Raw genomic sequence first — 27,987 nt, 5'->3', positions numbered from 1 at the left:
TAATTTCACAGGCTGAAATGGTTTATTAGTAAGGAAATATCAGCTCATAACAAATGTAGTACAGAATTTTCTCCGCCAAATAAGTGAGGGAAAAAACAAAACAAAACCATAGAACCAAAAAACTCTTTTGTTGCTTCCAATTACTAAACACAGAAAATATTAAAAAGAGAAGATATCAAGAAGGAAATGAGCATCGTCTCGTTTGAATCAGTCAAAAGGAATAGTAACAAAAGATCTAATGAGCTGGAGCATTGAAGCGTGGTCGACTATACGCATGTGAGTGTAACTAAACTGGCACTGGTTAAAGTTCATAACCTCATGGGTGTTTTGTGCCTGCTAGCTCATCCATCTTATCTATTGGTTACGTTGCAGTGTATCAAAAATATAAAAAAGGCCATCTTTAAAGATTGGTTCAGTAATCCTACGTCATGGCTAATGATACAAAAAGAAAGCCATGTGTTTGAATGGTTTGTAAAATAAGGCTTTGTATAAGCATGGAGCTTCAAATGAAGTGAGCAAAAAAAAAAAAGCAAACAAATTCAACCTGAATCACTTCCTTAATATGTTCAACCAATCAATCCTGTCTTCAACTCGCCAAAAATTAAGAAATTCAAAACTACTCAACTCAAAAAGGTACACTCAGTGTGCAATAAATGTTGGCATTCTTCTTAAAATGGAAAAAGAGAAACAACAATATATACAACAACAAAAAAAAATAAAGTATGCAATATGCAAAGGCTTAATGTTGCTTTCAGCAACCCCCAACGGACCACCCCCACCTAAACACTGTAAGAAAAATCAGGCTCATGGGTAACTCCTGTGAAGAAGAACCCAAAGAGACCACCCTCACGCCTCAAAAACCCACCCGCCCACCCTCCCGCATACATACAGGACATCACAAAGCACGATTACGTCACTAAGCCTGTTAGTTTGAGTGAGATAACCCCCCGCTCCCATTTGGTTTCCCGGCCCCTGGCTCTTAGGAATTGGTGAAGGCTTCGGCACAGGGGCTCCACTCGTCTGTTTTAGGGTTGTAGGCTTCAATTGAGTTGAGGAAGTCGTTTCCATCGAAGCCGCCAACAGCGTAGATGACATCATCGAGCACGGCCGCACCAGCATTGCTGCGTGGCGAGTACATGCTACCCAGCATCCTCCATTCGTTGCGGGCGGGGTCATACATTTCAACACAACGCAGGGCGTGAGAGCCATCGAAGCCACCCACTACGAAGAGTTTACCTTAAAGAGAGACAAAAAAAGTCAGTCACCTTCTACAAGCTTTATGGTCATATACTGGCAGTTAGTCCTATGCGTACCTTCATGGACAGCCACTCCAGCTCCTCTGCGCGCTATGTTCATTGGGGCAATGAGGGTCCAAGTGTTGTTTTCTGGGTTGTAGCGTTCCACACTGTTCAGACAGTTCCATGATTCTGCTCCTCCGATCACGTACATGAAGCCATCTAACTCACACACGGCAGCCTGGTGCCTCCCTGTAGATGCACGAAAATAACACTGAGAACTGTTTCAGCAGATCCATCTGGCTTTTTATCAGTGTAATCCCAGCTGTGTGCTTAAGTTGTGATCTCTTAAGTGCCCGAAACCCCTGTGGAAGCAATTATAGGGATATTTTTTGACGTCAACATGACTTACTGATGTTTAAAGGGGCACAGCTGGTCCAGGCCTTGCTCACAGGGTCAAAAACGTCACAGTTCTTCAGACCTTTCTGTCCGCAAGGATCTGATCCCCCAACAACATACAGCTTGTTGTTCAGAGAGCAGACACCTGAAGAAAGTAAACCATAATTGATTAATCTAAACCTACTGTATTCTCTGTGTTGCATGGACAAATTCAAAATCTCCTGAAGGGATACACAGATTCTGGCTAAAACCAATAGATAGTTGTTTTCATGTTATGGTCCATTAACCAATACATGGTCAATATTAAAACACTAGTATTTTATCTGAATAAATGAAAAACAAACCATTAAAAACAGTCATTTTAAATGCTACAAGTGAAGTTTTTACCTGCATTGCAACGATTGGTCCTGAGCTCTGGCACTTGAGTCCACTCGTCAGCAATGGGGTTGTACGTCTCCCCACAACTCAGTTCATCAGAATGGCCGTTGGACCCACCCATCACGTAAAGCTGACCCTGATTGGATAAAAACAACAGTTATTTCACAGCGCTTTCAAAGGCTGTACTTCTTAATACACATTTGACCATGTACACACCATGAGCACGGCCATCTGAAATCGAGCACGTGGAGTCCTCATTGGAGCAATGAAAGTCCAGCTGTCGGTCTTTATGTCGTAACATTCCACAGTCCTCAAACACTCCTCCCGATTGTAGCCTCCTGAATAACAGATCAGAGTTGCTTAACAAAAGCACGAGAAACATTCAGAAGTTTCTTTGTGCAGCTTACTAACCTGCGGCGATGAGTCGGCCGCTCAAAGCAGCGATGCCCAGGCCGGAGCGAGCATAGCGCATGGGTGCCAGCAGCTTGTCCGGTTCCTCTTCCAGCGGCTGGCCCTCGAAACTCAGACTCTTGGTCAGGCAAGGTGTGGCCGAGGGCGAGGCCTGGGGACTGCTGCGCCCATGCAGAAATATCACGCACAGCATGCCGTTCAACACAGCCAGACACAAGTATGTATTGTCTGTGGGGAGAGAAAGAGGAAGAAGATAAATTGAAGGGACAGCAGACAAGTCTCAATTATCTGATGAAGACAACAAAGGTGCAAACGTACTGGTGGTCTTCTCAGAAGCTATGTATTTCCACTCTTGCTTGCAGGAATGTTTGGCAGATCCGGGGGAGAGGCTGCCAGAGGAGCTGGTGCTCAGCTGTCGGTGTACGTTCTCACGTAGGGGCTTCTTCTGCAAAGGCACAGTGCAGCTACAGACTCCGAGCCCATGGTCCACACACATACAACCGCACACAGTCCCAGACCCGTCTAGGCGACTCAACAACTTATCAACTGCAGACTACATCAGGTTAAAGGAATATTCCCGGTTCAATGTAAGTTAAGCTCAGTCGACAACATTTGCGGCATTATGTTGAAAATAATTGACGCAAGGCAGAATTTTCTGGCGGAAGCTAGATATTTTACTTTATAACTTGTTAAATATGGATATTTTTCTAACACAAACGCTTGCTTCGCTTCAGAAGGCCTTTATTAACCCCCCCAGAGCTGTGTGGAGTACGTTTATAATGGATAGGTGCACTTTCTTAAGCTTCATACTCGTTGGTCCTGTTCACTACCATTATAAAGCTTGGATGCGTCATGATATTTATTAATATATCTCAGATTGTGTTCATCAGAAAGAAGAAAGTCATATACACCTAGGATGGTGTGAAGGTGAGTAAAGCTTAGGGTAATTTTCACTTTAAAGTGAACTAATCCTGTAATTCTTGTTAAAATGTGTATTATTTGAGCTTTAAGGAGGTTTAAATATTCATTTTTACAGGAATTTTAGCCATTACTTTGTTTTTCGCTTCTCTTTTTGAGGAAATTAGTGGCACCAGAGTTGGATATAACTTTACGAAGATTAGTCTTTTTTTTTTTTCACATTAAAATCATGTTTAACATGCGTGCTGTTTACATTTTATGACTATACTAATGGAACAGTGAGAATTTTAACATTTACAAATTGTCCCTATTCACTTCCATTGGAAGTGAATCACTTTAACCTAGTTTTTCACTTCTCTTTTTGGGGAAATTAGTGGAAATTGGTTTCTGTGATACTCAACATCATGCCATAAATTCTTTTGATTGAGCTTATACTGAACCTTGGAATATTCTTTTGACCTTATATCTACATTAATCTAATCCCAAAGTAAAGCCACACTATAAGCAGCACTAAAACCCAATCCACACACTCATCACGCACACACCGTGATCTCTTCAGCTCAAAACGCTCAGACTCAACAGCCCAGCACAACAAAGCAGCTGCTCTGCTAGCATTACACTTAAATTCAGCGTTCGCTACGGGCCTGCTGAGGTCCAGCCTGAGAAGAGCTCGGCGCTGGTTGTGTACCTGCACAAACTGGATGTGGTCATCCTCAGTGCCGAACACCTCAGCCTGCCCGTCAAGCAGGCTCCCATCAAGCAGCTTGTGATCAGCCGAATAATACAGCGTTTGCACCTGCAAAACACACAGGGACAACAGAACCCATGTGGCTGTCTCACTGACATCAAAGCACCCAACTACGTGGGTCAGGGAAGGAAGGAAAGTTAAGAAGGGGAGGGCCATAGTACTCGTTCGCTGCAAGATGCTGGTAAAAAAGCTTCTTTAAGAATATGGACACAGTGTTGCTGTGGATCATTTCAGAAGATCTTCAGGACTTTTCACTGCACTGAAAACAGCAGAATGTGGATCACAATACTTTTTGCCACAAAGCATCTTGGGAACCTTCATTTGTCAACAAGTTTGGAGAAGGAAACAAACAAGCTTCATCAGTGCATGTTCAGCTGTTATCCTGCAGCCATCTTCTCAGCTGAGGGGGTTAGTCAAGTCAGACGTCATCACATAAACTCCAGTACAACACTGGTGGTTAGCTGTTTTCAACTTTTACAGCTCAAAAATGAGTTCCTCATTTTAAAAAAAAAAAAATCTTGGATCGTCTTCAATCTTAAACAAGAGAATTCAAAACCAAATAAAATACAAAATTCTGTTCAAATAACTGAAAAAAAATCCACTCAGACTGAATAAAGTAGAAACAAGTAAACAAACAAATTAAAAAAAAAAAAAAATTAGTGTTAATTAGGGATGGGCATTTCAGTCTTTTTGTCTATGGGCATTTGACAGTTATATTAACGGAGTACATATGTGGCAAATGCACAGTTTTTAAGTGTCTTGCACCATGAGTATCACATTTTTAATGAGGTGTCTCAAGTCTTAAGCGCCCTTGACTGACTGTGTGCTGACACCAACTGATTAAGACCAGTAGGTAGCACTGAAAATAAAATTTAAAAAAATATATATATATATTTTTTTTTTTTTTTTCTTCTTTTTTTTTTTTTTTTTTTTTTTAAATAATAATGAGGCCATTTGGGTGTAGCTATAGTAGCTTCTTGTAGTTTACTCAATTGTGATTGCTGTTACTTGTGTCCATCCCTGCTGGCTGGGAATGTGTCCAAAAGCAGATTAAAAGGAACTAGAAACTGAGAGTGACTTGAGAACATCCTCTAAGCTGCATTCAGTTTCCACTTCCTTTTTTGAGGATGAAACACATTGTTTACACCATCATGAAGCCGATGGCGCTCTTTATTTTCATCTGTACTTAATGAGTATTCAGGTGTATACTGTGTAAATTTAAAATGCCCTAGTGGCATAAACTATTCATATTTGTGTGTCAGTCATCTAAATATCCTGTAAGTGTGTGCATGAACATGTATGACATTCTTTGATTTGCTTTGCTATAAGCAATGCATGCATATGTGAGTTAGGTGGACTTAAAATGGCTTCAACTGTTTGATACTTGGAGATGAAATGTCATTTTAAATTGTTTTAAAAAAAAGTGTACTGTTGGTGAGTGCATTTGATTAACAGATAGGAGCCTAGCACTCGTTTGACCACAGCTCCCTCTCGTTCTTTTGTTATTTTCTTTCATTCACTGACTCATTACCCTGGAGGGCCCCAGTCTTGGCTTCTTCAGTCTTGTGAGAATCCTGCTGATGTTTGCTCTAATAAACCTAAGGAGAGATAAATCAGTGGGGAGGAAGAACTGTTAGTGCTGGTTCCCAAAGAACACACACTCACTCACACACTCACACACCTGCTTAGAGAAGAAAGAGATGTCATTGGGACGGCAACATGCCATGTCACTCTCTGCGAGCAGACAGAGTAGCTGCAGTTACTGCACAGTACTGAGCATTCAGGAGGCTTTTAGTTTGGCTCACCTGGACTACCCACTCGCCTTTGCGGAGGGTGTAACAGCCCCGTTCTGTACCTAAACGTATATTCTTAAAGGCGCGGGGTGATTTGTGGTTGAAGGGGGAGAGGAAACAAAAAAATATATATGGAAGGCAGAGAGAACAAACCCAACCGACCTCTACCGTTAAGATGGCTGGTGTGAACGGACCTGTTAAATCTGTGAATGGGATGAATTACGAGGGGGAAGAAGTGAGGGAACGGAGAGAGGAGCTCACAGTGGAGCGCAGTACTGACCTCCTCCATCAGTCGCTCCAGGGGTTCGCCATTTTCCCACAGGCTGCGTTGCACCCAGCCGATCACCTTGGAGTACAGCTTGCCATTACTAGGCAAGGTCAAGTTATCCTCCAGCATCACCTCCAACTGTAAAGCGGACCAAAAGACAGTGCATGTTTAGCATAAGCGTGCAATCAAGAATAGTACCTGACCCGCAAGATTAAAGGTCAGCTCACTTTAAGGCGTGGCAGCTTGAGGAAATCCTCTTGCTCAGACACGTCCAGAAGATGCTCCTGGATATAGCTGTCGATCTTGCCCAGCAGACGCCCATCTCCCATACAGCTGGCAAAATTGCGATAGGAGATGGCACTCTGGGAATCCATCTTGGAGAGAAGGTAGTCACCACAGATCTAGGAGCAGGTACAAAAGAGTCGGTTAGGGCTTCATCTAAAAAGTAAACCTGTCACAAATACATAAACACATGCTTAATACACCTACCTGTTTTACTCTGTCCATTTTGAGCCGTTTGGCTGCAGAGTAAACCTCCTTAACCAGCTCTTTATCTGCCTTCAACCTGCAGAAAGCAACATTAAATATCAGAAATCAATGATCGCCACAAATGGCAAGCCATTAATATGTGCCGTATGATGGCCCTGATTGGTTGATTGCATGTTGTGTGTCTCTTACTGGGCAGTGTAAGCGTAGTTGAGAAGGATCTCCACAGCCTCAGGGTCCAGATCCTCAAACTTCACATGGGAGATTCCATGAGGTTCCAGGTCGCTGTTAAAGATCTCAAACAGGTACGGACTGCAACAAGCCAGCACTGCCCGGTGAGCCATCAATTCATGTCCACACACCTGCAGAGGTAAACGGGAAAAGGTTAAGTCTATGATGGCATTGTAACAAAGAAATAAGCACCATTTGTTTAAATTTACTAACAGAAAGTAAACTGCATTGCTAGTTACTATTAGCAATAGTAATGGCTTGGCAGCATCATTAAATACCAAAACAAATATCTAGTTACCACTTACAATATTTCTATTTGGAACAAAAGGAAATTAATCTTGATAATTAACTATAAATCTCTTGTTAAAGCTTCCATTCCATTCAGTCTTTGGCTTTGTCGGTTAATGAAAGTCACACAGCTAAAGGCCATTCAAAGATCCAAGACCTGCGTATAATGAAACACACTCTTCCCTGAGTCATGTTTCAGCCTTCTCGTAATGACACCGAGAATAATAAGGTTAAAAAAGGGTGTGTTACCTGAAGTCTCACATCACAGAATTGTCCGTTCTTTCTAAGGGCGTTCATCTTGGCCACGGTGGAATCCAGGAAACTTTCGTCCTCAAAGATCAAATATCCGTTGGGAATCATTTTGGAATATAAGCCTTTGTGAAACAATAATATACTTGAGTCAATTTTATGATTTTACCTCAAAATATCTATCCCACACAGTGTATCTTACATAAACATCACCCACGCACAAAAAAAAAAATACAATGTATCACTCATTTTAGCTGCTGGCTAAAAAGCCACCGTCTATAATCACTCTAAATCCATCCTATTTTGCACACATAACACTAAGTCTCATGTATAAGTCATGCGCTTACCTAATACCGAATGACGTTTGTCTGGGAGAGATAGATTACTTGGGAAAGCCGTAAAAAGGCACGAGTGAAGTAGAACCAGGAATGGGAGTGCCTATGTCTTCCTTCACTTTGAAGTGGATGGAAAAGGCAATGCCAGGTAACCAGTGGGCACGGCAGGGGGTCAGAGGTGACTCAAACTCTCAGGCTTAGAGTGACTGCAATCAAGTCCTCGGGTGTCCCGTTGGCTATAGACTCAAACCTTTTCTGTGTTGATGGTGCATTATAACCTGCAGGACAAATAGCAAACAAACAAGGGGTTGTAATGAAGCCACATAGCAGGATTATATTAGGAACACTGATCACATCAAAGGCAATTTCTAGAACGACAACGGCCACAATATCTAATACTGATGTGGAATGATCCAACAGAATTGAAAGGTTCACGCAACGCTCAAGGGCAGAGGTGCTGCCGATCATAGAATGACCCAGCTTTGCACTACTGATTACTTTCATGGTGTTAAACACGTGCCTTATTCGGGATCAGCCTTCACTTCTGCTGCACAGACAGTACAAATTAATCCAGATAGTTTCATACAGATTTAATTCAAGAAGCTGCCTAAATCTCAGGACATACTTTTCCAACCCTCTCATCAAGCCTCCCTTGGTCAGAACGTTTCTACAACACCCAACACCAATTCTCTCCACGTCCTTCCCCATTAACCACATGGCTCTACCACACCCACATGCTTCCGGAAGTTTCCAGAGGTCTTTCAAAGCCCTTTCAGCTAGCAGATGGCCCAAGTTTAGGGGCGGAGGATGGTCACATAACCAAGAATTCACTCGGTCAGGAATTTTGATGGATTTATCACATTCCCACAATGATGTGGCTTTAGCTGTGTGGGGATGGAAAAATGCTAAGCGAAAAACAAATGAGCTCCAGTTTGTGGAATCCTTGTGTTTTGCATGAAAACCTGCTGGTATTTTTCCACTCATGTCCTTTTATCCACTTCAGCCTCAGTTGGTGCAAATGCTCTGAGCAGGCAGTGGAGGTCTTTGGATAATCTGATCATCCTCTCCTTCTCTATCCTCCGCAGGGGCTGATTATTGAAAACAGCAATCGGAAAACTCTAGGCCTTAATTTACCTCATCATAGAGATGCTTGCTCTTGAAGATAAGTGGCATTGGAGAAACACTTTCAAGTAGAAGGTTAAGTAAAAAGGTGGAAGCATTAAATTATGATTTATTAGAAGGCCCGAAGCCATTCTTGTTTCAACTGTCTGATCTTCAACACTGAAGTTTAAATGTGAGATTTGGTGGAATAAAGTTAATCCAAACTATTTATTGCTTTAAAAAAATATCAAGAGATCTTAATAAAGTCATTGAAGGGTCAACATAAGATTGTTCGCAATAAAGTGCAAGTATTTTTAACATGCGTTTTAATATATTTATATATACACTTATATATAACCATTTTATAGTTTTTGGGGAGTACACCTCATTTTACAACCTTGTCCTGTCAGTAAAAGTTTAAATGATCTGATATTTTAATATATGTATTGATCCTCTTGACACAAATTTATGAGGGTCTGCCAACTGCTACTGTAACACTTAAAATATTTTAGGGGGAAAAAAAAAAAAAAAAAAAAAGTAATGTAACCCTTAAAACGTGAAACTTTCCACTCATTGATAAGTCTGAATTGTCCAGTTTCAAGCTAGTGACCTTAATCTGAGAGCCGTTGGTCCACTTGGAGTGGAATCAAGAATTGATACTTTAAACCAGGGCACTTACGGGTCAGACAACAGATAAAGCCAACGGTGACTTCGCAGCTACAGATTGACTCGCAAATCTGTTCATTGTGTGCTGACAACCACAACATCCCTACACAATTACTGACAGAGCAGAGGGTGAAAAGACAAAAAGACGGACAGATATCGAATTGCGGGGTGGCAGAAAAACACTTTGAAAGACCATTTTGTGCATATAATCTTTTTTGTCCCCTCTGGCATGCAGAGAACAGCACGCTCAGTCAGTAAGCGTGGGACAGACAGCGAGGCGAGAGAGAAAGAGAAGAATGGGTTGAAACACACAGCAACAGTTGTTCTATTGACTCTGCAGAAGTACTCAACAGATAACCCAGATTGAGCAACAACTTAATGCATCGCAAAAAAATAAAACTGAGGCTAAAGAGGACATTGTGTTCCTTCCATGCAATTGTAGATAGTTCAGCCCGTTCTTAGTGTACCCATGACCACAAGCAGCATATACAATTATATTGGTCTCCGTCATGAGACCCTTTTCTTGCAACTTGCAAGTCACGCTTTCTCTCTGGGAATTTCGCCAGCTCTGAGAAAAAGGTGAACTACATTAGTCAGCATCAGAAACACACAGGCTTGCTAACATTTAGATTTATTCATTTGCCAGATTTTCTATGTAAAGTGATTCACAGCAAATTTTACCAGGAATCAAGAACATGACCTTGGCTTTGTTAAAGCTATACAAATAATAATAATGATTTTAAAGAATGGCCCTGGACATCTAGAGTAACTAATTAGCTCCAACATGTATGCTTTTACTGAGTCGACAAATCCCCCGATGTACCTTTGAGCTCATGAATGGTTGCACAACAGTGATAAACTTATGTAGAATCTGCATAAAATATAAGGTAAGGGCATTGGGTGTGCAACTAAAGAAATAACACTATGGTCAAATTGTTGTGCAAGATCATGAGAGGCTGTGGGAGAAGCATGGTGAAAATTTATAAAATAAAATCATATTCAGATGTGCACTAAAGCCTGAGCTGCATTTCCAGGGGTTACATAACACCTGCCAAAATCTGTGATTTACTCCCTCTCAGCCTAAACTAAAACACTCTGCTACTCTTTGCATAAACTCACAGGCAGCAGAAGAGCTTATGAAATTTAAACTCCTAATTACAAAGATGGAAAGGACACACATTATGACTGTTTCATTATAATAATTACAGTTCAGTTTTTTTAATTTAGTGTTTTTTTAATCACTTTGTGAATGAATAGATTACATTCTGAGGGCAAAGGGCAGCAAAGCTGCTGGTTTTATCTTAGCTTCTTTATTTATATCTGCCCCTCTCTAATGAAATGCTAACCTTTATGGAAAAAAGGTTAATGGGAGAACATAATTTAAGGGGTGAGCTAACAGAGCCACCGGCTGATCTCACACAAGAACAGGCTGAAAAATTGAATAATCCTTCATCACGTATGGAAAGATTGTTTGAAAGGGAGAGACAGAACACTGATTTTATTCACAGTGGCCGTCATAGAAAATGTCTGCCGGTGATTCACACTAACCACAACATACAATGGAGGAAAGGCAGTTAAACAGCTAAGTAATTCTCTAAAAAGAAATACAAAATAATCATTATATACAAAAAAACAGCCTTCTATCTCTACTCTCTAAGAATTGATGTATCAAAATACACAAGCAAAGGTTGTAGTTTAAAGAGCACAGCATTTGCTGCATGTATTTCCCTTACAAATGAAGCACTGCAGTGACAATTAGGTCATCCATAGGCAGATGTGGTGTTAAGGAACGGAAACGACTTTATCAGAAGTGAAACTGCTGCTTCCTCTGACTTGTAAATGAGATTGTTAAATATGACTGGAGATTTTATGTGGACAACACAGTAAATGAGATGTACTGTCTGTGGGAGTGGGAACACAATGTTAGGTTGTGGAAATTATTACAGATATGTAGCGAAAACATATATAGAGAGAAGACAAGCAAATAATAATAATAATAATAATAATAATAATAATAATAATAATAATACCTACAACACCCATAACCAGACAAAGTGAAATTCCACAGCATATTTCCATACATATCACTTAAACATATACTTTAAAGGGATAGTTCACCCAGTTTTGCCTAACTTCTCCTTTCATGTTCCTCAGAAGAAATTCAGTCAGGTTTGGAACAACATGAGCAAATTACAGAATTTTAAACCCATTTATAAAATAAAACATCCATAAATGGATCATTTTAACTGCTGCTTAATAAAACAGTGTGCAGAGAAATGTGTAAATAATTTAATCTCTACAATATACATAGTTTACATACATTTTCAAAAATCTACGAAATGTATGAGACCACATCTCACATTTAATCAAATATCGAAGCAAATTGGAAACGATAAAACATGTAGGGAGGACAAATGTCTGTGGTCACGCCCCATTACATTGACGAATTCTGATAGGCCAGAACGTATGATTCCGAGCGATACGATTGGCCAGATGACGTGTCCATCAGCACGCCTCGTATCCACGTTTCCCGCACAATGAATCTTGCATCATACGGAGCCCTGAACATTTCTGAGCCCCTCGACCAAGCCTACAGTAAAACCAAAACTAGGTCAGTAGGACCTGCTCGTTATTTTAACATCTTCCTGATCAAAGATCAACGTTGAGGTAAAATTTATGTTCTGCATCAAAATACACGAACACTGACTGCTTTCAATGAACCACACCGGTCACTCTTTTTTTAACCTTGACAAATCGTCCCGTTCTTGGTTTTTATTAATTTCATCCATGTGTTCGTCGGCATTTAATGTTCTTTTTTTATTGATGAAGGATACATAATTACGTTAATTCATTTTAAAAATTGTGAGCAGACAACATAATCAACGTTAGCATAATCATGACAATAGCACAATCAAATTTTACAGGGCAAAACAGCTGAATGTGAAAGTGTATGAAGCCTCTTTTATAATTAGAACAAAATGACACGAATGTAGTGGATGTAAATGAAATAACTGTCCAATATATAAATAAATTGGATGTGCAATATTTCAGAACCCGCAATACTACATCAATGAGTGACGTTACACTTGCTGTAACTGTAAAACCGCCAGTTTATTTTGCAGGCCAATATTATTTACTTTATTTCGTTCATTTAATCGTTACTAATAATAGTATAATGCATAATAGTTAATAATAAGCAGATATTTATTTTAACGATCAGCGCTTCGTTACAGACTGACTTTATTTTATTTTTTTTACAACTGTTAAAACAATGTACAAATAATAAATAACTCAAAAAAAAAAAAAAAAAAAAAAATCACGGTTTTCTGCGCCCTGCCAACGTTGAACTCACGCGAGCGATTCTTTCTGATGAGAGCAACGCATGCAGTTGCCGATTGCACAGCAGATTACAACGCACCATATGGCAATCGCGTGAGTACATACAAGTGTCTATACGTGTAGAACAAAATAACAACATGGAAGCAAACAATTTTCAGTTGTAGATCTTTAAAAAATAAACACGTCGTATGAAAGAATCCTAGGAAGACAGGAGGCATGAAGCTTCACACATCACTGATAAGATTGATTCTTACCTGATCTGTTTGACGGTTGACGATGGTAGACATATTTAAGGTCAATTAAAAGCTGTTGGTTGTGGATATTGCAAAAGCAATAGATATGGCACGTTTCTGCGTCCGTACAACCCTGTCGTTCCGGGTCTAGAGACTGTTAGATTTGTGAACGAGCTTTGACAGCGACGCTGGAGCACGCGCTTAACAAAAGCCACGGAGCTGTATCACGCGTGACGTAACGCTAGAGCTCCGCCTGCGGAAAAGTACCCGACGGGCAGTGAGGTGAGGTCGGAAAAAAACCGGCTAGTAAAACTAGTCTGGGTTGAAATAACGTTTTTAAACTTTGCCAGAAATTGCCAGCGTTCACTGGATATATCTCATTTGCTTTAGGCATTTCGTGCTCAGTCAGTCAGTTCTCAAAACAGAGGGCGTTGTCCACTAGACTAGACGGCCTCAGTAAAATTCTTAAAATGATTTAAAATAGGTGGCCTCAGTAAACGACTTAAAATTATGTAAAATAGATTATATTAAAATTGAAGTGCATAAAATACTGAAAATTCTATCTTGTGAAAACGCATAAAATTCGCAACTCTCAGTTGTTTTTAATGAAGAACATACAGTTTTAACTTATAGAATTAATTTTTTTTTATTATTATTATTTATTGGCACTACTAGTTTCAGAGGACAAGGCCTTTAAAATTTTTTTAGAGGGCCTTAAAGGGAAAAAGATTGAGAACCACATGCTTTTAAAACAAACATTTTCTGCATTTTCATTATGCTTTAGGCTTTACACACCAAATATCAATGATCATCGGCTGGTTGTAATCTTTGCATGTGGTCACTGGTCAGTGCATAGGTCACAAATGAGAGAATGATGAGTGTCCTGATTATGGCTTTTAGATGTCGAGACCTCCAATACCCATATCAGATATTGCATTCCTTCACCGCCCCATGTGTAAAGAAGCTTAGCTTCTCCTGTGATGCGGGAGCGCATGACGTCAGAGCCAAATTTTTTCTCATTATCCTCTCTCTCCTGCACAGGTAAGACTCTCTGCCTTAGCCAGCATTGTAAATCTTAATTGGATTAATGGATCAGCGGCACGACTATAGACACATGAGCCCAAGGCAGTGCTAAGCTGCCCATTCTGTAACTGCCAGCCAGTGTAATGCACTGACCGCACAATGCCAGTAACAGAGGCTCTAGAAACATCCTGGCCTTTGTTAGCAAATCCTCGCCAACAACTGAACTGACAAGCAATTGTCGACATGGGGATCAGGTTTTTTAAAAACAAAGTTGTAGGCATAACTGAAGGACAGGATTTAACTGGAAATCCTCTTTACATGTAAAGCCAATGTGGCCCTTTCAGGGGGCCAGATCAGTGTCCATCCAGGGGGCCAGAGATTGGACTTGTTCTCTTTGTTGAGATGTAATTATTGTAATTTGTGGCTATTTAAAATGTTGACCCATTCCTAAGCAACATGACTGCTCATTTGTCCAGAGTATGCTGTTTTGCATCACACAAAGCAGGATCTTGAAATATATTGTTTATATTTATTATATTATTTCAGATGCACACTGTAATAGAAGTAACTGAATAGTTTTATATTGTTATATATTTGCAATATATATCAAAAAGCTCAGATCATATATGCTACCTCTGTATGTTATATATGTGAATTTGGAGTAATAAATCTAATCGCAAATATAGCGTTACATAATACATCTCTTTTGTATATATAGTTCATGAGAGCAGATATGAAGCATATGTAGCACCCTCCAGAACTTTATGAGACTGACGAGATTTGTAGTGTCAGTTTTGACCCAGCGTCATGTTCCTGTCCCCTCGAGTTTAAAACAGATACACGGCCAATCTGAATCCTCATGCATAATTAGATCATTTAATCACATTGTGTGTGTGTGTGTGTGTGTGTGTGTGCACATGGGTAGTTGTGTGGTTAGCTCGTCTGAAATCCTCAGGCTCAGTCTACTGGCACAGATGTGTTCTGACAGCAGCAGTATTAATATTTCAGGTGAGAGGCAATGTCTCACAACTGCAACTAACACGTGAGGGGTCTCGGGAATCAGGGTTGCCAGGTCTGTGCAACAAAAGTAGCTCAATGGCCAGTCAAAAGTAGCCCAAAAACAGCCCATTGCGATTTTCTCCATCGGTCGGCAGAATTCTCCACTGAATTTGTAAGTCTGGGGGGTGTTGTGTAGCGCTGAAATCATACATATGGGGGTGGAAATCAACCCTTGGAAAACATTTTTAACCCGCAGCAACAACTAAAAAGTAGCCCAATTCCACAGAAAAACCGCTGATTTGGCAACACTGTGGAGAATGTTCCTAGCATGACTTGAATCAGCTCAGTGCCAAAAAAAACAAAACAAAAAAACAAACACTGTTCAGCAGAAAGAATGCTCTAAAAGGGAAATAAAACCTATGCATGTCATTGTCATTATAGCATGTTAGATGTTTGAGTGTGATTTTTATTTATTTATTTTTATTTTTTATTTTCATTTATAAAACAATGTACATAATAGTGGTTTTATGAACAATTAGTTGTTTTTTGTGAATGAAACCCATGTAATTTCAGTACCACTAATGCCACCAAGTGGATTTGCCATAATGATGACTGTTTTCAAACACGTTTCCTGAACACTCCCGCTGTCTTCCTTTAGTCAGAAAAATATGGGCTTGCCCCAAAATCATGCTGTTAGTTCAATCAGTGTTGGCATGTTGGGCTTGTCATGATGCTCAAACAAATAGCACCACAAAGCCTGTGTTTATACTTTTTAGGGAAATCAACCTACGAGTCACTTAGTTTTTGTTGTCTCTGCATATTAATGGGAGAAAATGTTAAAATAATTATTATATTTAATAATTGTTATAATTAATAATTTTAAATTTTATTTAAAAAAAAAATTATTAGATGTTAAGAGTAAGTGCAGATAAAAATGTATATATATATTTAAACTAGAAAACTAGGTCACAGAGTGTATGGTATGAAGACATATAATACATAATTAATGCATGCTTACATACTCACTACTGCACTGTACTCTTAGAGAAGCTGGCTTATCTGTTTTTCTGTGGTGGAAGGTAAAGATATCAGAAACTTTCTTCTAAGTAAATCAGGTGAGTTAAAGAGGATCCTGGGGAATTAAATGATGTCTTGATGTCTTTATGAGTCATTTCTGTTGAAAAAACTTCAGGTTTTCCTTACAGGTTCATGGCTTACATTATTGTTGTAAGCCATAACAACAATAATGTAAAGTCTTTTTTTTATTATTTTTTAGTGTTTTTATCTTAAAGGGTTAGTTCACCCAAAAATGAAAATAATGTCATTTATTACTCACCCTCATGCCGTTCCACACCTGTAAGACCTTCGTTCATCTTCGGAACACAAATTAAGATATTTTTGTTGAAATCCGATGGCTCAGTGAGGCCTCCATAGCCAGCAATGACATTTCCTCTCTCAGGATCCATTAATGTACTAAAAACATATTTAAATCAGTTCATGTGAGAACAGTGGTTCAATATTAATATTATAAAGCGACGAGAATATTTTTGGTGCGCCAAAAAAACAAAATAACGACTTATATAGTGATGTCCGATTTCAAAACACTGCTTCAGGAAGCTTCGGAGCATTATGAATCAGCATATCGAATCGTGATTCGGATCGCGTGTCAAACCGCCAAACTGCTGAAATCACGTGACTTTGTCACTCCGAATCGCTGATTCGACATTCTGATTCACAACGCTCCAAAGCTTCATGCAGTGTTTTAAAATCGGCCATCACTATATAAATCATTATTTTGTTTTTTTGGCGCACCAAAAATATTCTCGTCGCTTTATAATATTAATATTGAACTACTGTACTCACATGAACTGATTTAAATATGTTTTTAGTACATTAATGGATCTCGAGAGAGGAAATGTCATTGCTGGCTATGCAGGCCTCACTGAGCCATCGGATTTCAACAAAAATATCTTAATTTGCGTTCCGAAGATTAACGAAGGTCTTACGGGTGTGGAACGGCACGAGGGTGAGTAATTAATGACAGAATTTTCATTTTTGGGTGAACTAACCCTTTAAGATAAAAATACTTTGGGTGGTGTCCTAAATAGAACATAATAACTTTCCAGGGTGCATTAAAGACACCATCCATGTCTGTAATATCCCTATGGATATAAAAGCAGTTCATAACATGTTTTTAACAATCTACCTTAAGTACATCATCGTAGTAACTACTATTCTGTGTTTTTAATTACTCATATACCAACTGAATGAGCTATTCCCATGTGTAAAACACCACCTTTTTGACGCTAGAACCACAAATAAATCAGCAATGAATTAAGAACTGTCCCTGATGTTTTACACCTTAAAATGGCTCATTAGACTTGTGAGTTGCATTCTGCCTGCTAGCATTTAACACTGCAGCCTGGACATTAATTCGGCAACAATCGTTATCTGACACATATATTGTTTATATTGAGCAGCTGAATGTAGCGCATCTAATTTCATTATTCTGCAGGGATGGTCATTATTCACTTGGGGTTTTATTGAAGATATCACACAGTAATCATAACAAAATGTAGAGTGTCAGTTTTGACTTACGGAAGAAAATAAACCCCTCACAATGAAATCAGATCTTAACATCATTATTTGCAGATGAAGACCTCTTTTTTTTTATAGTCTATATTAGAATATAGCATTTTTTTTACTATTTCAAGTTCATATAGGATAAACAACATATTTACTGACTAGCCTTAAAGGCATCATGATGCTATTTTAAAAGTTCATTATTTTAAATATCGGGTGTAATAGAATAGGTTAGCGTGCTTTAATGTATAAAAAAACACATTGTTGTACATTATAATGTGTACATTATTGTAGCTCCTCTGTTCCCAGTCTGGGAATAGAGGAGAGCTCAAGAGTGCTCTGTTTGGCCTGATTGACACATAATCACGAGCTTCAGCTTCCAAGGCTTCTAAAGCATTTGTAAACACACAGTTAATAATAATGTCAGTTTTACCGTATCCATTCGGGCCAGAGTCTGATTCTGAAAATGCAGATGATCAAGCCAATCGATCGGAGCCAACTTTGCAAGCACGACTTAAGCAGAACGTTTCATAGTGGTAAGTAGTCTTTGTATATAGCCTGCGTTGTACTCTCCCAGGTTCAGGATGCTGCTCTGTAAAATGCGCTGTGCACAAAGCCTGATGGTGCCAAAAGGGTGGAGGGACAAGGCGTAGCTGGAGGAATGGAAGTCTGTGGCACAACTAGGGTGATGACTGACCAAGGCAGAGCTTTGAGGGATGATGGGCCATGGTGGAGCCGAGGGATCGTGGAGTCGATAGGTCAACAGGATGAGGTGGAGTCTGGGATTCAGAGGATTAAAGGGTTAGTTCACCCAAAAATGAAAATAATGACATTTATTGCTCACCCTCATGTTGTTCTACAGCCGTAAGACCTTTGTTCATCTTCGGAACACAAATTAAGATATTGTTGATGAAATCCGATGGCTCAGTGAGGCCTCTATTGCCAGCAATGTTACTGCACCTCTCAAGATCCATAAAGTTACTAAAAACATATTTGAAACAGTTCATGTGAGTTCAGTGGTTCTATCTTAATATTATAAAGCGACAAGAGTACTTTTTGTGCACCAAAAAAAACAAAATAACGACTTTTCAACGATATCTATATGGGCTGAGTTCAAAACACTACTTATATAGTAAATTATATAAGATCAGCACCTCCATGATTATATTTGCTGCGTTTGTTGAATGCAGAAATTTATAAAGCCTTGTGTGTTTCCGCCTGACAAAAAGAAAGGGACCTTTACAGAGGTGATTTTTCTCAAACTAGAAATCGTTTGAGTAATCTGCAGTAGTACTGAATACATTCTCTTTTCGGGCTGAGCTGACTTGATTGCACTATGGAGGAATCAATCTGCAGCTACTGCTGCTCCCTCAAGACAATACCTTCCCCTTCAGGAATACTGCAGTGAAACATTGTGTGTCTGCTGAATTTAGTCTCTCTGCTTTCACTATTGCAGGAAGTGATTGTGCTATATTACATTTGCTTGCTCAATTGAGGTGATGCTGCATTGCTGAAATTGTAGAAACTTGTTATGTGTAGAAATGGTTGGCTTCATAGGCAGTATAGAGCTAGGAAGACATATAATGTTTTAATAAATTTCTTCATCTGGTTGGAATTTGCAGGCAGTAGATGTACCTTGTTTAAAAAAAAAAAAAATTTTGTCCAAATTATGACTCAATTTCTTCAGCAAAATAAGCATTGTAATCACTAAATATTTATTAGGTTGTTTCTAAAGCGGTAATTTGTTTAGGGTGATTAGACATTAAGTTGTGGTGCCTTGTAAGTCTGTTTGCAATGTCTTTTTAAATGTAGTCTAAAACAATAGACGAAATTATAATTAATGTGACATTAATATATATATATATATATATATATATATATATATATAATATACGTTTGGTTACACTAGTTTGCAAATTGTCTGTAACAATGTAGCTTGTTACATGTTACAACTACTGTAGCGGTGCTGAAAATTTAAGTTTTACTTAATGTTCCTCAATCTCCATAGCCAACAGTACATAAAACACTGTCTGTTTAGTCATTCACTGACTGGGAAGCAGTTCAGCTTCCTTAGGATTCAGACAGAGTCTGTCTGTGTTTCTCCCTCATTTGTGGTTATTTGTCTAGTTTATTGTGTCCACCTTCCCTCAGATGCCCTTGGTCCAGCCAGCATCCTTGTTCTACTCAACCCCTCCCTTTTCCATTGACCATGGTAAGTAGGTCAGAAATTTGCTCACACACTTTAGAACTGTGCTGCTCGTTGTTGGCCTTGAGCCACCAGACATATTTACTTTACCAGACCACTATAGTAGTATCAGAGAACCTTCACTCACAGAAAAACATTGAAGCGAGCAATGTCTAATTCCCAATAAAAGTTCCATATCTCCATGACGATAAGACTTTATTTTTTTGCTATTTAGATTTAGTTCTGCTCATTAAGTCGGAGAACACACACAGCCACCCAACCTTTAATTCAATTACAAACTCTCTCGCCTGGCATCTTTATTCTTCGTGTACTTTCCCCCTCTTTCTTCCTACATTCACTCACTCACTCACTCACTCACCCCTTTTGTGGATGTTCCCTGTTGTTTTTGAACTACTTGAACGTGAAATTCATTAACGTTAACATGACCGTATCATTAAATGCCCATCATAGGATTTTTCAAAGGATTTGTTATTCATTTAACTCGTATTACATTTCTTCATTCACATTTCCCAACATGACAGGATTTTGTCCAAATATATTCAAACAGTTTATATATTATTGATACATTATTATATATTAGTGAACATCTCTTCGATATTGTTGATTAAATTAATAAATCCTTCGATAAAACATTTTGGTCAATAATTTTATTATAAGTTTAAAACCAGTCCCAAAAACGGCAGTTTTTGAGAAAACAATAAGTGACATTTGGCTATAATGAGACGCTTCATCTTTAAAGAGCAAATTCAACTCATGTTACGTGATCAAAGCCCTATTGTCCCTTTTCTAAATTCTTAGAAGACTGAAAAAGTCTTGGATTATTGTTTGAATATTTGTTTGTCCAAATCTCAGTGGTATGTTCAGATTTCATGTCCATTTGAATGGTGTCTAAATCAGTGTTTAAAGCAACTCTTAAGACCAAATTGGCACCTCTTTGTTTTAACCAAACTGTGATAAGTCAATCAAACCAAGCTGATTGTAGAAATTGCACACTCAACAGCCCATCCATTGGACACACTTGCACTTGTGATCACACATTTACGCAATATGTTACAGCATTCGTCACATCCTATCAAACCAGATAAATCAATGTTCAATCGAGGAACAGCCATTTCTATGGTTACCCAATATAGACCTCATTCCCTGAAAGGGTCATCTCTGAGAGGGTGAAGTTAGATCATGTGGTGAGTGGTTATGTAATTCAGGATGCCATGTGCATCAACACAGGAAATGCTTTATCAAATGTGGACTGGCATTCCATTGCCTGGAGTAGGAGCACATTCATTTAGAACACTGATTGAAAGAAATACGTAACATACTATATATTTCATAAGCACATATTTTATTAAGCTAAAGCCACCACAATTGTATCAGCATTCATTTTAAAACACTGGAAGAGCAATAACATACCATAAATGCAATCATAATTCTAACGAAATTTAAAATAGCAAATAGAGATGGGCAATATTCAACATAGACATACATCCATTGAAAAAAGCTAATGTGCCAATGTGAATGTATAATCATTTTCTGCTGTCCCATCATGTGGCAGTTAGCAGGCACTTCTCTTAAAGCACTTTCACCACCTCTTTGTCCTTCTCTCCTTTAAATGAATCCTATCCCTGAACATTCACTTGAATATGAGAGTCTCTAAATTAGCTTATGTCTGAATAGATCTAGTTTAGTGAGTTGAAAATGGAGAAGGAAATAATAGCTGTACTCTTCAATAGCCCTGAATTTTGATGAAGAGCGAGGCTAATGCATTCTGGTCTTTTACTGTTATTATTCAGACCCTGTTCAATTGCACATCCTTGCCAAAGAACAAGGAAGTTGGCAGTTGAAACCAACTAGGTAGTTGCTTGCTGGCAAAGTAAAAAAAAAAAAAAAATTTGTCTTTATTTTTTTCATACATCGTAAATCACATTATTCTTCAACAAGCAGCACAATTTGAGATATAATGCATGTTCATAAATGTTGTCATCCACTGAATTTTAATGTTTACACCGTGTCCTAGCAAGGGTTGACATGATTAAGCAGCAAGCAATAAAAGTTCCTCCATGTAAATCGATGTAGTGGGTAGCCCCGCCTACTGTGAAATCTCATTGGTCTAAAATCCTGCTCCTCGTATATACATTAAACATCAAATGTCTTTTGACTGGCTGTGGTTGTGTCACTCTGAACAGCAGTTTTGCAGTCATATAAATTGCTTGTTGCCTTCTGGTTAGGACATAGTGTTCTAATTCTAATTCTAAGTACAGTAATAAGTAATTCTAAGTACAGTAATAATAATAATAATGTTTGCTTTTATAAAGCCCACAAATTACTTACACTGGAAGTGGTTTTAAAGAGTTTTTAATGATACTTTCAATGACTAATTCTGTCATGAGATTTGTGGCCTTCATGCACGACCCAGCATTCAAGGGCATCAGCTGATCTCATACAGGTAGTGTAAACATTAAAAAGCAAACAGGTAATGGTTCAATGTAACTGTAGCAGAGTTATGAATGAGACTTAAACTCTGGAACTGCTTAAAGCCTGCGGCTCAGAGTAATCTCTGTGCAACACATGAGTCCCTTTGACTGATCCAGCTCCAGTCTAACAGCAAATAGTGGGCACTGTGTCAATAAAGAGTTTAACTTTTAACCAGAATTCGACTAGTTGAGGGGCTGCCACGTCTCCGTGACCCCTTATATCTCCTATCGAGTCAGGGGAACTTGTGAGTTTGATAGGTACATGCACTGATGACAAGAGGCCAGCCTTGGTTTAGCCAAACTAGCTGTGATTGGATTAGTGCTGTGGAACCGTCTTTTAGCTATGAAAAAGCTTGTTTATTTGCTTAAAAGCTTTATGAATATAAAGCTACTGCTTTCAAAAAGGACCAGAAAAATGGAGCAGTCTGGCCCTACTTCTGTCCGTACTTCTGTTTATGAATGCACTGCTCATTGTAGTGGTGGAAGGGAGGTATCGGATATCTGAACAAGATAAATTCTCATGCTCCCATGATCATATTATGTGCTTTCTGAGAACTGAATATCCAGTAACACGATTTACTAGAGATGAACTAGAGATGAGGTTTTATTTTTCTTAATTTTATTGACATAGTAGACTATATATGTGGGGTTCAGAAGTTACATTTAAAATCTGCAATAAAACAACTAAACCTGGAAGTAAACAGTATTTTTGTTTGGATTTTGAAAAAATGAAAGACAAAGAAACATGGTGTAAACTGAAATTAACTACATTTTTGAATTTCTTCCCCCTTCAGTGACCTAACTAGTAAAAAATATGTAAATATTTATATATCAGATTTTTCTAGTAGTAATGATGACATAGCAAACAGTAAGAAGAAAAAAAAAGTGAGTACTTAGACTTTTGGACCTTGCTGTTCCCTTTTGGATTATTGGATTGTTTTGAAAAGATAATGACACTCAGTAGTTGTGTGCATTTGCACATGCTCAGTTAGTGCAGACAGGCATTATAGGCAATCAATGTGCTGTTATCTCCTTTAGCATTAGTGACTCTCTTTAAGCTGAGCTAACCCAGCTTTATCATTTGAAATTAACTTCATCTGATGTCTTTCTCGCTCCCTCCATCTCTCTCTCTCTCTCTCTCTCTCTCTCTCTCTCTCTCTCTCGCGCTCAATGGAAAGTTATTTTTTGTCAGATGTTAAAGTACTGTTAAAATGTAATTTCGCGCAGATGAGGAAATTTAAATACTGTATACAGCAGTCTCCTTTGACCATGATTAACCCAAATCTAGTTCAGTGCTTTGTTATGTCTACCTCCACACTCTGTGTTGTAAAAACAAAGCATATTTCTTGGAACATGACTACTCTCACGTTTCCTTGGTATTGCCTCAGAATGCTGGTGTAGGTGTTATCTGTTGTTGTTTTGCAGTGCTGCTATGTGAACATCTCCCATCAGCTTCTTCATGGTCTTGCTGCCCTTTCCCTTTGCTACCCACATGTGCTTCAAGGTGCCATTATGACTTCCTCACATGCTAATACCAAGCAAGCATTACATTTCTCCGATAGGTAAGAATGACCTTCATCTAGGCATTATGTCTTTTCTATCTATCTATCTATCTATCTATCTATCTATCACCTAATTTACATATCCGTCAAGATGGAAAGTCAGTTAGACAGACAGATATTCTGAGACAGGGTTGTGTTCTTGCCCTCAGGAAAGAAATCACATGGTGGAGCTCTTGAAGGCCACGTGCTGACTGCTGCTCACACTCAGAATACAAATACAACACGCATAAAATTCACAGATGCATTAAAAGACACGCACACAAAGTCACTTTGCCAAAGACACAAAGGATAGGCCAGAAATTAGTTATGAATCGTTAGATATTTACTTATAATTATAAAATTACAGCATTCCCTGAAATTTTACAGTAGAGATTCAGCTGACTTTCTTTGTTTTAAAAGAATTAACTTGGAGAGTCTATAGATTATGTGCTGTTAACCTAGTTCACTGTGTTCTAGTGAATTACATTAAGTGGTTACAAGAAGGTCAGCTGAATCTCCACTGTAAAATTTCAGAGAATGCTGTAATTTTATCATTACATGTAAATATCTCTTCATGTCAAGCAGATCCAAAGAAAATCAGGAAATTAAGTAGGGAAAGAGAAACGAGTGATTGAGAAAAGAATTGAGGGCTTAACAAAAAAAGGAGGGTGAGAAAGTGCCTCAAAGGTGCTATGAGTGAGGGAAAAAAAAGGGTTTATTCAAGGACACATGAGAAAAGCAAGAGGTTGAGTTAATCAGTGTCAGTCCTCTCTTTTGTCAAGATGTTCAGATTTTAAATGGACCCAGTTTTGGGCTTTATGTTGTTCTATTAAACATTAAGCCAGTTCATGCTGGGAGAATCTCAACCTGCTGTTTGTATTTCAGGCATATAGTGCTGCCAGAGGACATCTGCACCAGCTCTGCACAGTCTCACACATACACACAGCTGCCAGTACTTCTTGGACTTAACATACTGATACATTATGTAGTCTTATTTTTTTCTTGAATTATCGATTATCGTAAATTATTTTGGGTTGAGAAAACTTAGAAGCTTAGAGCTTATACCTACACTTTACACAAACTGGTTGATATCAGTAAATTTAAAGCTAAATTATATGGAAGCTTTTCAGGTGATGAAACACTTCAAATGTCCTCACAAGTCAGTTTTCGATTTGATCTTCAAGTACAGTCATCGGAGGGTCCGTATTTGTATAGGGTTTAAAAAGAAGTAATTCTGTCTAAAGACATTTCACATGATTTCTATTTACTCTGATAATGAATGACCTCAATTTGATAAAGACTTTTTATCCAAACACATCGTCTCTGCTTACAGTTAAAACGTGACTCTAATCTATAAAAAATAGAGTTAATCAGAATAGATCATGTTCTGTATGCTTGTGTTGTAACGACTACCGTGTGACCCACAGACACTTGTTAGGAAGGAAACGGTATCTCTTTCCCAGGTTGTTTGTTCCTTGTCCTCCATCCCTTGTTGTCATGGTTAGTGTGAGTCTGGTGGAAACTGTTGTTCCCACATATGCAGAGTTCCTGTTTGACATTCCAGTCTGCGACAGGAGATGGACTCACAAACATGGTCACCCAATCAGTACCTGGACCAATGCTGAACCTGGAGTCCTATGAAATGTATGAGCCTGGAGAAGGTACTTGGGATATGCTAATCAGTTTGCACCTCTACTTTGATCACTGAAGAATGGGGATCCCAGACTTTTTGTCAGCTGAACTCCTTTGAACTAAAATATTTACTTGAAATGTAAATAGTAATGTAATAATTTAACAACACATTCACACGTTCATGGTTATCTGATGCCAGTTAATAGTCACATGACATGCAGGTAGACAAAATATTTCATTGTAATATGCTAGTCTTGTGACTACTCTTTGCAAAAGGATAGAAATTGTGTGCATCCATGAGTACTGCTGCATTGATTCAAACCCTATGAACAGTTCTAGCTTTCATTCAGCTGAAAAAGGCCACAGCCAAGTGAACACAACACAACCAATCTTTGCTCTTCCCTTCCCCCCACTCACTTTGTAAATCAGCACATCACGCTCTTCCTCACATCACATCCAGGTTATGTAACACTGTTTCCTAGTTACCCTGGAGACAGAGGCTGCCCCCCCTTTCACCTCAGTGCCAGCCGTCCGCTGTCTCCTGTCGGAATGGGAGGGTAGACAGCGGGAATTCATAAGGAGATTGATTGGTTGTTGTGTTTGCATATGTGTTGAAGGAAGAATACAGATGAGCAGATAGTATTAGGAATAAGAATTATTGTACAGTGACAGCGCGATTGGGCTTTTGTGCAATTGAAATGACACATTTCCCTTGAAACAGAGTTATTGTAAACACAAAGAAGCAACGTGCATACGATAACAACCTTGACTGTTTGAGGATGTCGTGGCCTTGCTAGATAAAGATTGTGGAATTTGTTTGCGTCTGTTAGCCGAATTATATCCCATTTTGATCTTTATACTGTTTATTTGGGTATATAATGGACCATGGGAATTTGATCAATCTTCCTCCAATATTAGCTAAACAAAATAAACTCATGTAACATGTGTAAACTGCATATATAATTTACAAAATGCCTAGCTGCTGCCATAATTCCTTCTGTTGGTCTCTGCTTACTTAATTCACTCTAATGAGCTCATTTCATTACAGACATTTTAATGAGTGCCTCCTAAGGATAATATAAAAGCCATAATCTTTTATTCATCACTAACAGTTCATTATCTATAACGACTGCACTGCTTGCAATTTGCAGCTGTTTATGGCTTGCTATTAAAACATTTATGCAATTTTCCACATACAAGTTTTTAACCTTTTTTTAAATTCCACTTTGATTCTTACTGGTATCTATGGAAGCCCGTTTCTGCCACTAAATAAAAAAATAAAAACAGTAATTGCGAAAAATCTCAGAATTCTGACTTTTTATCTTGCAATTGTGAGTTTATATCTCACAATTCTGACTTTTTTTCCTCACAATTCTGACTTTTTTATCACAATTGCGAGTTATAAAGTCACAATTCTCAGATATAAACTCACAATTGCGTGATATAAAGTCACAATTCTGAGATATAAACTCGCAATTGCGTGATATAAAGTCACAATTCTGAGATATAAACTCACAATTGTGTGATATAAAGTCACAATTCTGAGATATAAACTTGCAATTTTGCGATATAAAGTCAATTCTGAGATATAAACTCGCAATTGTGTGATATAAAGTCAGAATTGTGAGATATAAACTCGCAATTCTGTGATATAAAGTCAGAATTGCGAGATAAAAACTTGCAATTTCGCGATATAAAGTTACAATTCTGAGATATAAACTCGCAATTGCGTAATATAAAGTCAGAATTGCGAGAAAAAAGTTTCACACAATTGTGGAGAAAAAAAAGTCAGAATTGTGACTTTATTTCACGCAATTGCGAGTTTATATCTCAGAATTCTGACTTTATAACTCGCAATAGTGAGAAAAAAAGTCAGAATTCTGAGATAAAAAGTCGCAATTACTGTTTTTATTTTTTTATTTAGTGGTGGAAACAGGCTTCTATAGGTATCTGTTTGAAAATAAGTTAATTAAAAAAATAAATTAATTGAATTAAAAGTCTATAATTTTTTTTTTAACTATAAAACAAAAGCTTGAACCCTGGTAAGGGAACAGATTCTTCTCGTATGGGTTTAGGTGGATGCCACAGGGCTCCCCCTGCTGCTTGTTACATCTAGCCAGTATTGCTCGCTTTATTATCCAGTGGCCTGTGTGCTCTGCGTACCTCTTTCAGTGCCAAACAAAGCATTGTAGGGTGCGTCATTACTGGACTGAAAAATGTGCAGTCGGCACAGAATGGCATGCCCAGAAAAAACAACAGAGAGAGGTTTTATCTCGCCACTGGTGACCAGTCACATGGCAGCTATACAACATTCCTATATGCTTCATTAGGGTGCCACTTGTACCCATCTTGTATCCCATGCCTCCTCTTCATTTGTGTAGATCTGTTGTGTATTTTCCCCTAAACTGTTCCCCTAAAGTGTCTTCATTTCATAATTAATACTAGATACTCAGT

The 27,987-nt window shown here is 38.5% G+C and overlaps 1 protein-coding gene and 1 long non-coding RNA gene across 2 annotated transcripts; one reads left to right on the top strand and one right to left on the bottom strand.

The window, feature by feature from the left end:
* Positions 1-3: 3 nt before the first annotated feature.
* ivns1abpa (influenza virus NS1A binding protein a) lies at positions 4-13,321 on the bottom strand. Its single transcript, XM_051876371.1, has 15 exons — positions 13,100-13,321; positions 7,752-8,017; positions 7,405-7,529; positions 6,829-6,998; positions 6,640-6,715; positions 6,378-6,551; positions 6,163-6,288; positions 4,030-4,137; positions 2,742-2,868; positions 2,424-2,651; positions 2,229-2,350; positions 2,022-2,148; positions 1,648-1,779; positions 1,314-1,487; positions 4-1,236 (listed from the first exon to the last, which is right to left on the bottom strand). The coding sequence occupies exons 3-15, from the start codon at positions 7,513-7,515 to the stop codon at positions 980-982; spliced, it is 1,932 nt and encodes a 643-aa protein (XP_051732331.1). The 5' UTR covers positions 7,516-7,529; positions 7,752-8,017; positions 13,100-13,321; the 3' UTR covers positions 4-979.
* LOC127502913 (uncharacterized) lies at positions 8,024-26,635 on the top strand. Its single transcript, XR_007926954.1, has 5 exons — positions 8,024-12,938; positions 18,261-18,484; positions 19,835-19,895; positions 23,786-23,922; positions 24,787-26,635. It is a non-coding gene; the product is annotated as an uncharacterized LOC127502913 (long non-coding RNA).
* The last annotated feature ends 1,352 nt before the right edge of the window (positions 26,636-27,987 follow it).

The sequence above is a fragment of the Ctenopharyngodon idella genome, chromosome 20 (genome assembly GCF_019924925.1).
Source record: "Ctenopharyngodon idella isolate HZGC_01 chromosome 20, HZGC01, whole genome shotgun sequence".
Taxonomy (NCBI): Eukaryota; Metazoa; Chordata; class Actinopteri; order Cypriniformes; family Xenocyprididae; genus Ctenopharyngodon; species Ctenopharyngodon idella.
Note: the sequence above shows the minus strand (reverse complement) of the source record. Positions and strands in the feature narration are given on the sequence as shown.

Bases quoted from the DNA above. Each gene is read 5' to 3' on its own strand.
- ivns1abpa (XM_051876371.1), bottom strand. From the start codon at position 7,515: ATGATTCCCAACGGATATTTGATCTTTGAGGACGAAAGTTTCCTGGAT. The intron at 4,138-6,162 runs GTCAGTACTGCG...TGTGTTTTGCAG, and splicing joins TGGAGCGACTGATGGAGGAG to GTGCAAACGCTGTATTATTC. The intron at 2,652-2,741 runs GTACGTTTGCAC...CTCTCCCCACAG, and splicing joins AGCTTCTGAGAAGACCACCA to ACAATACATACTTGTGTCTG.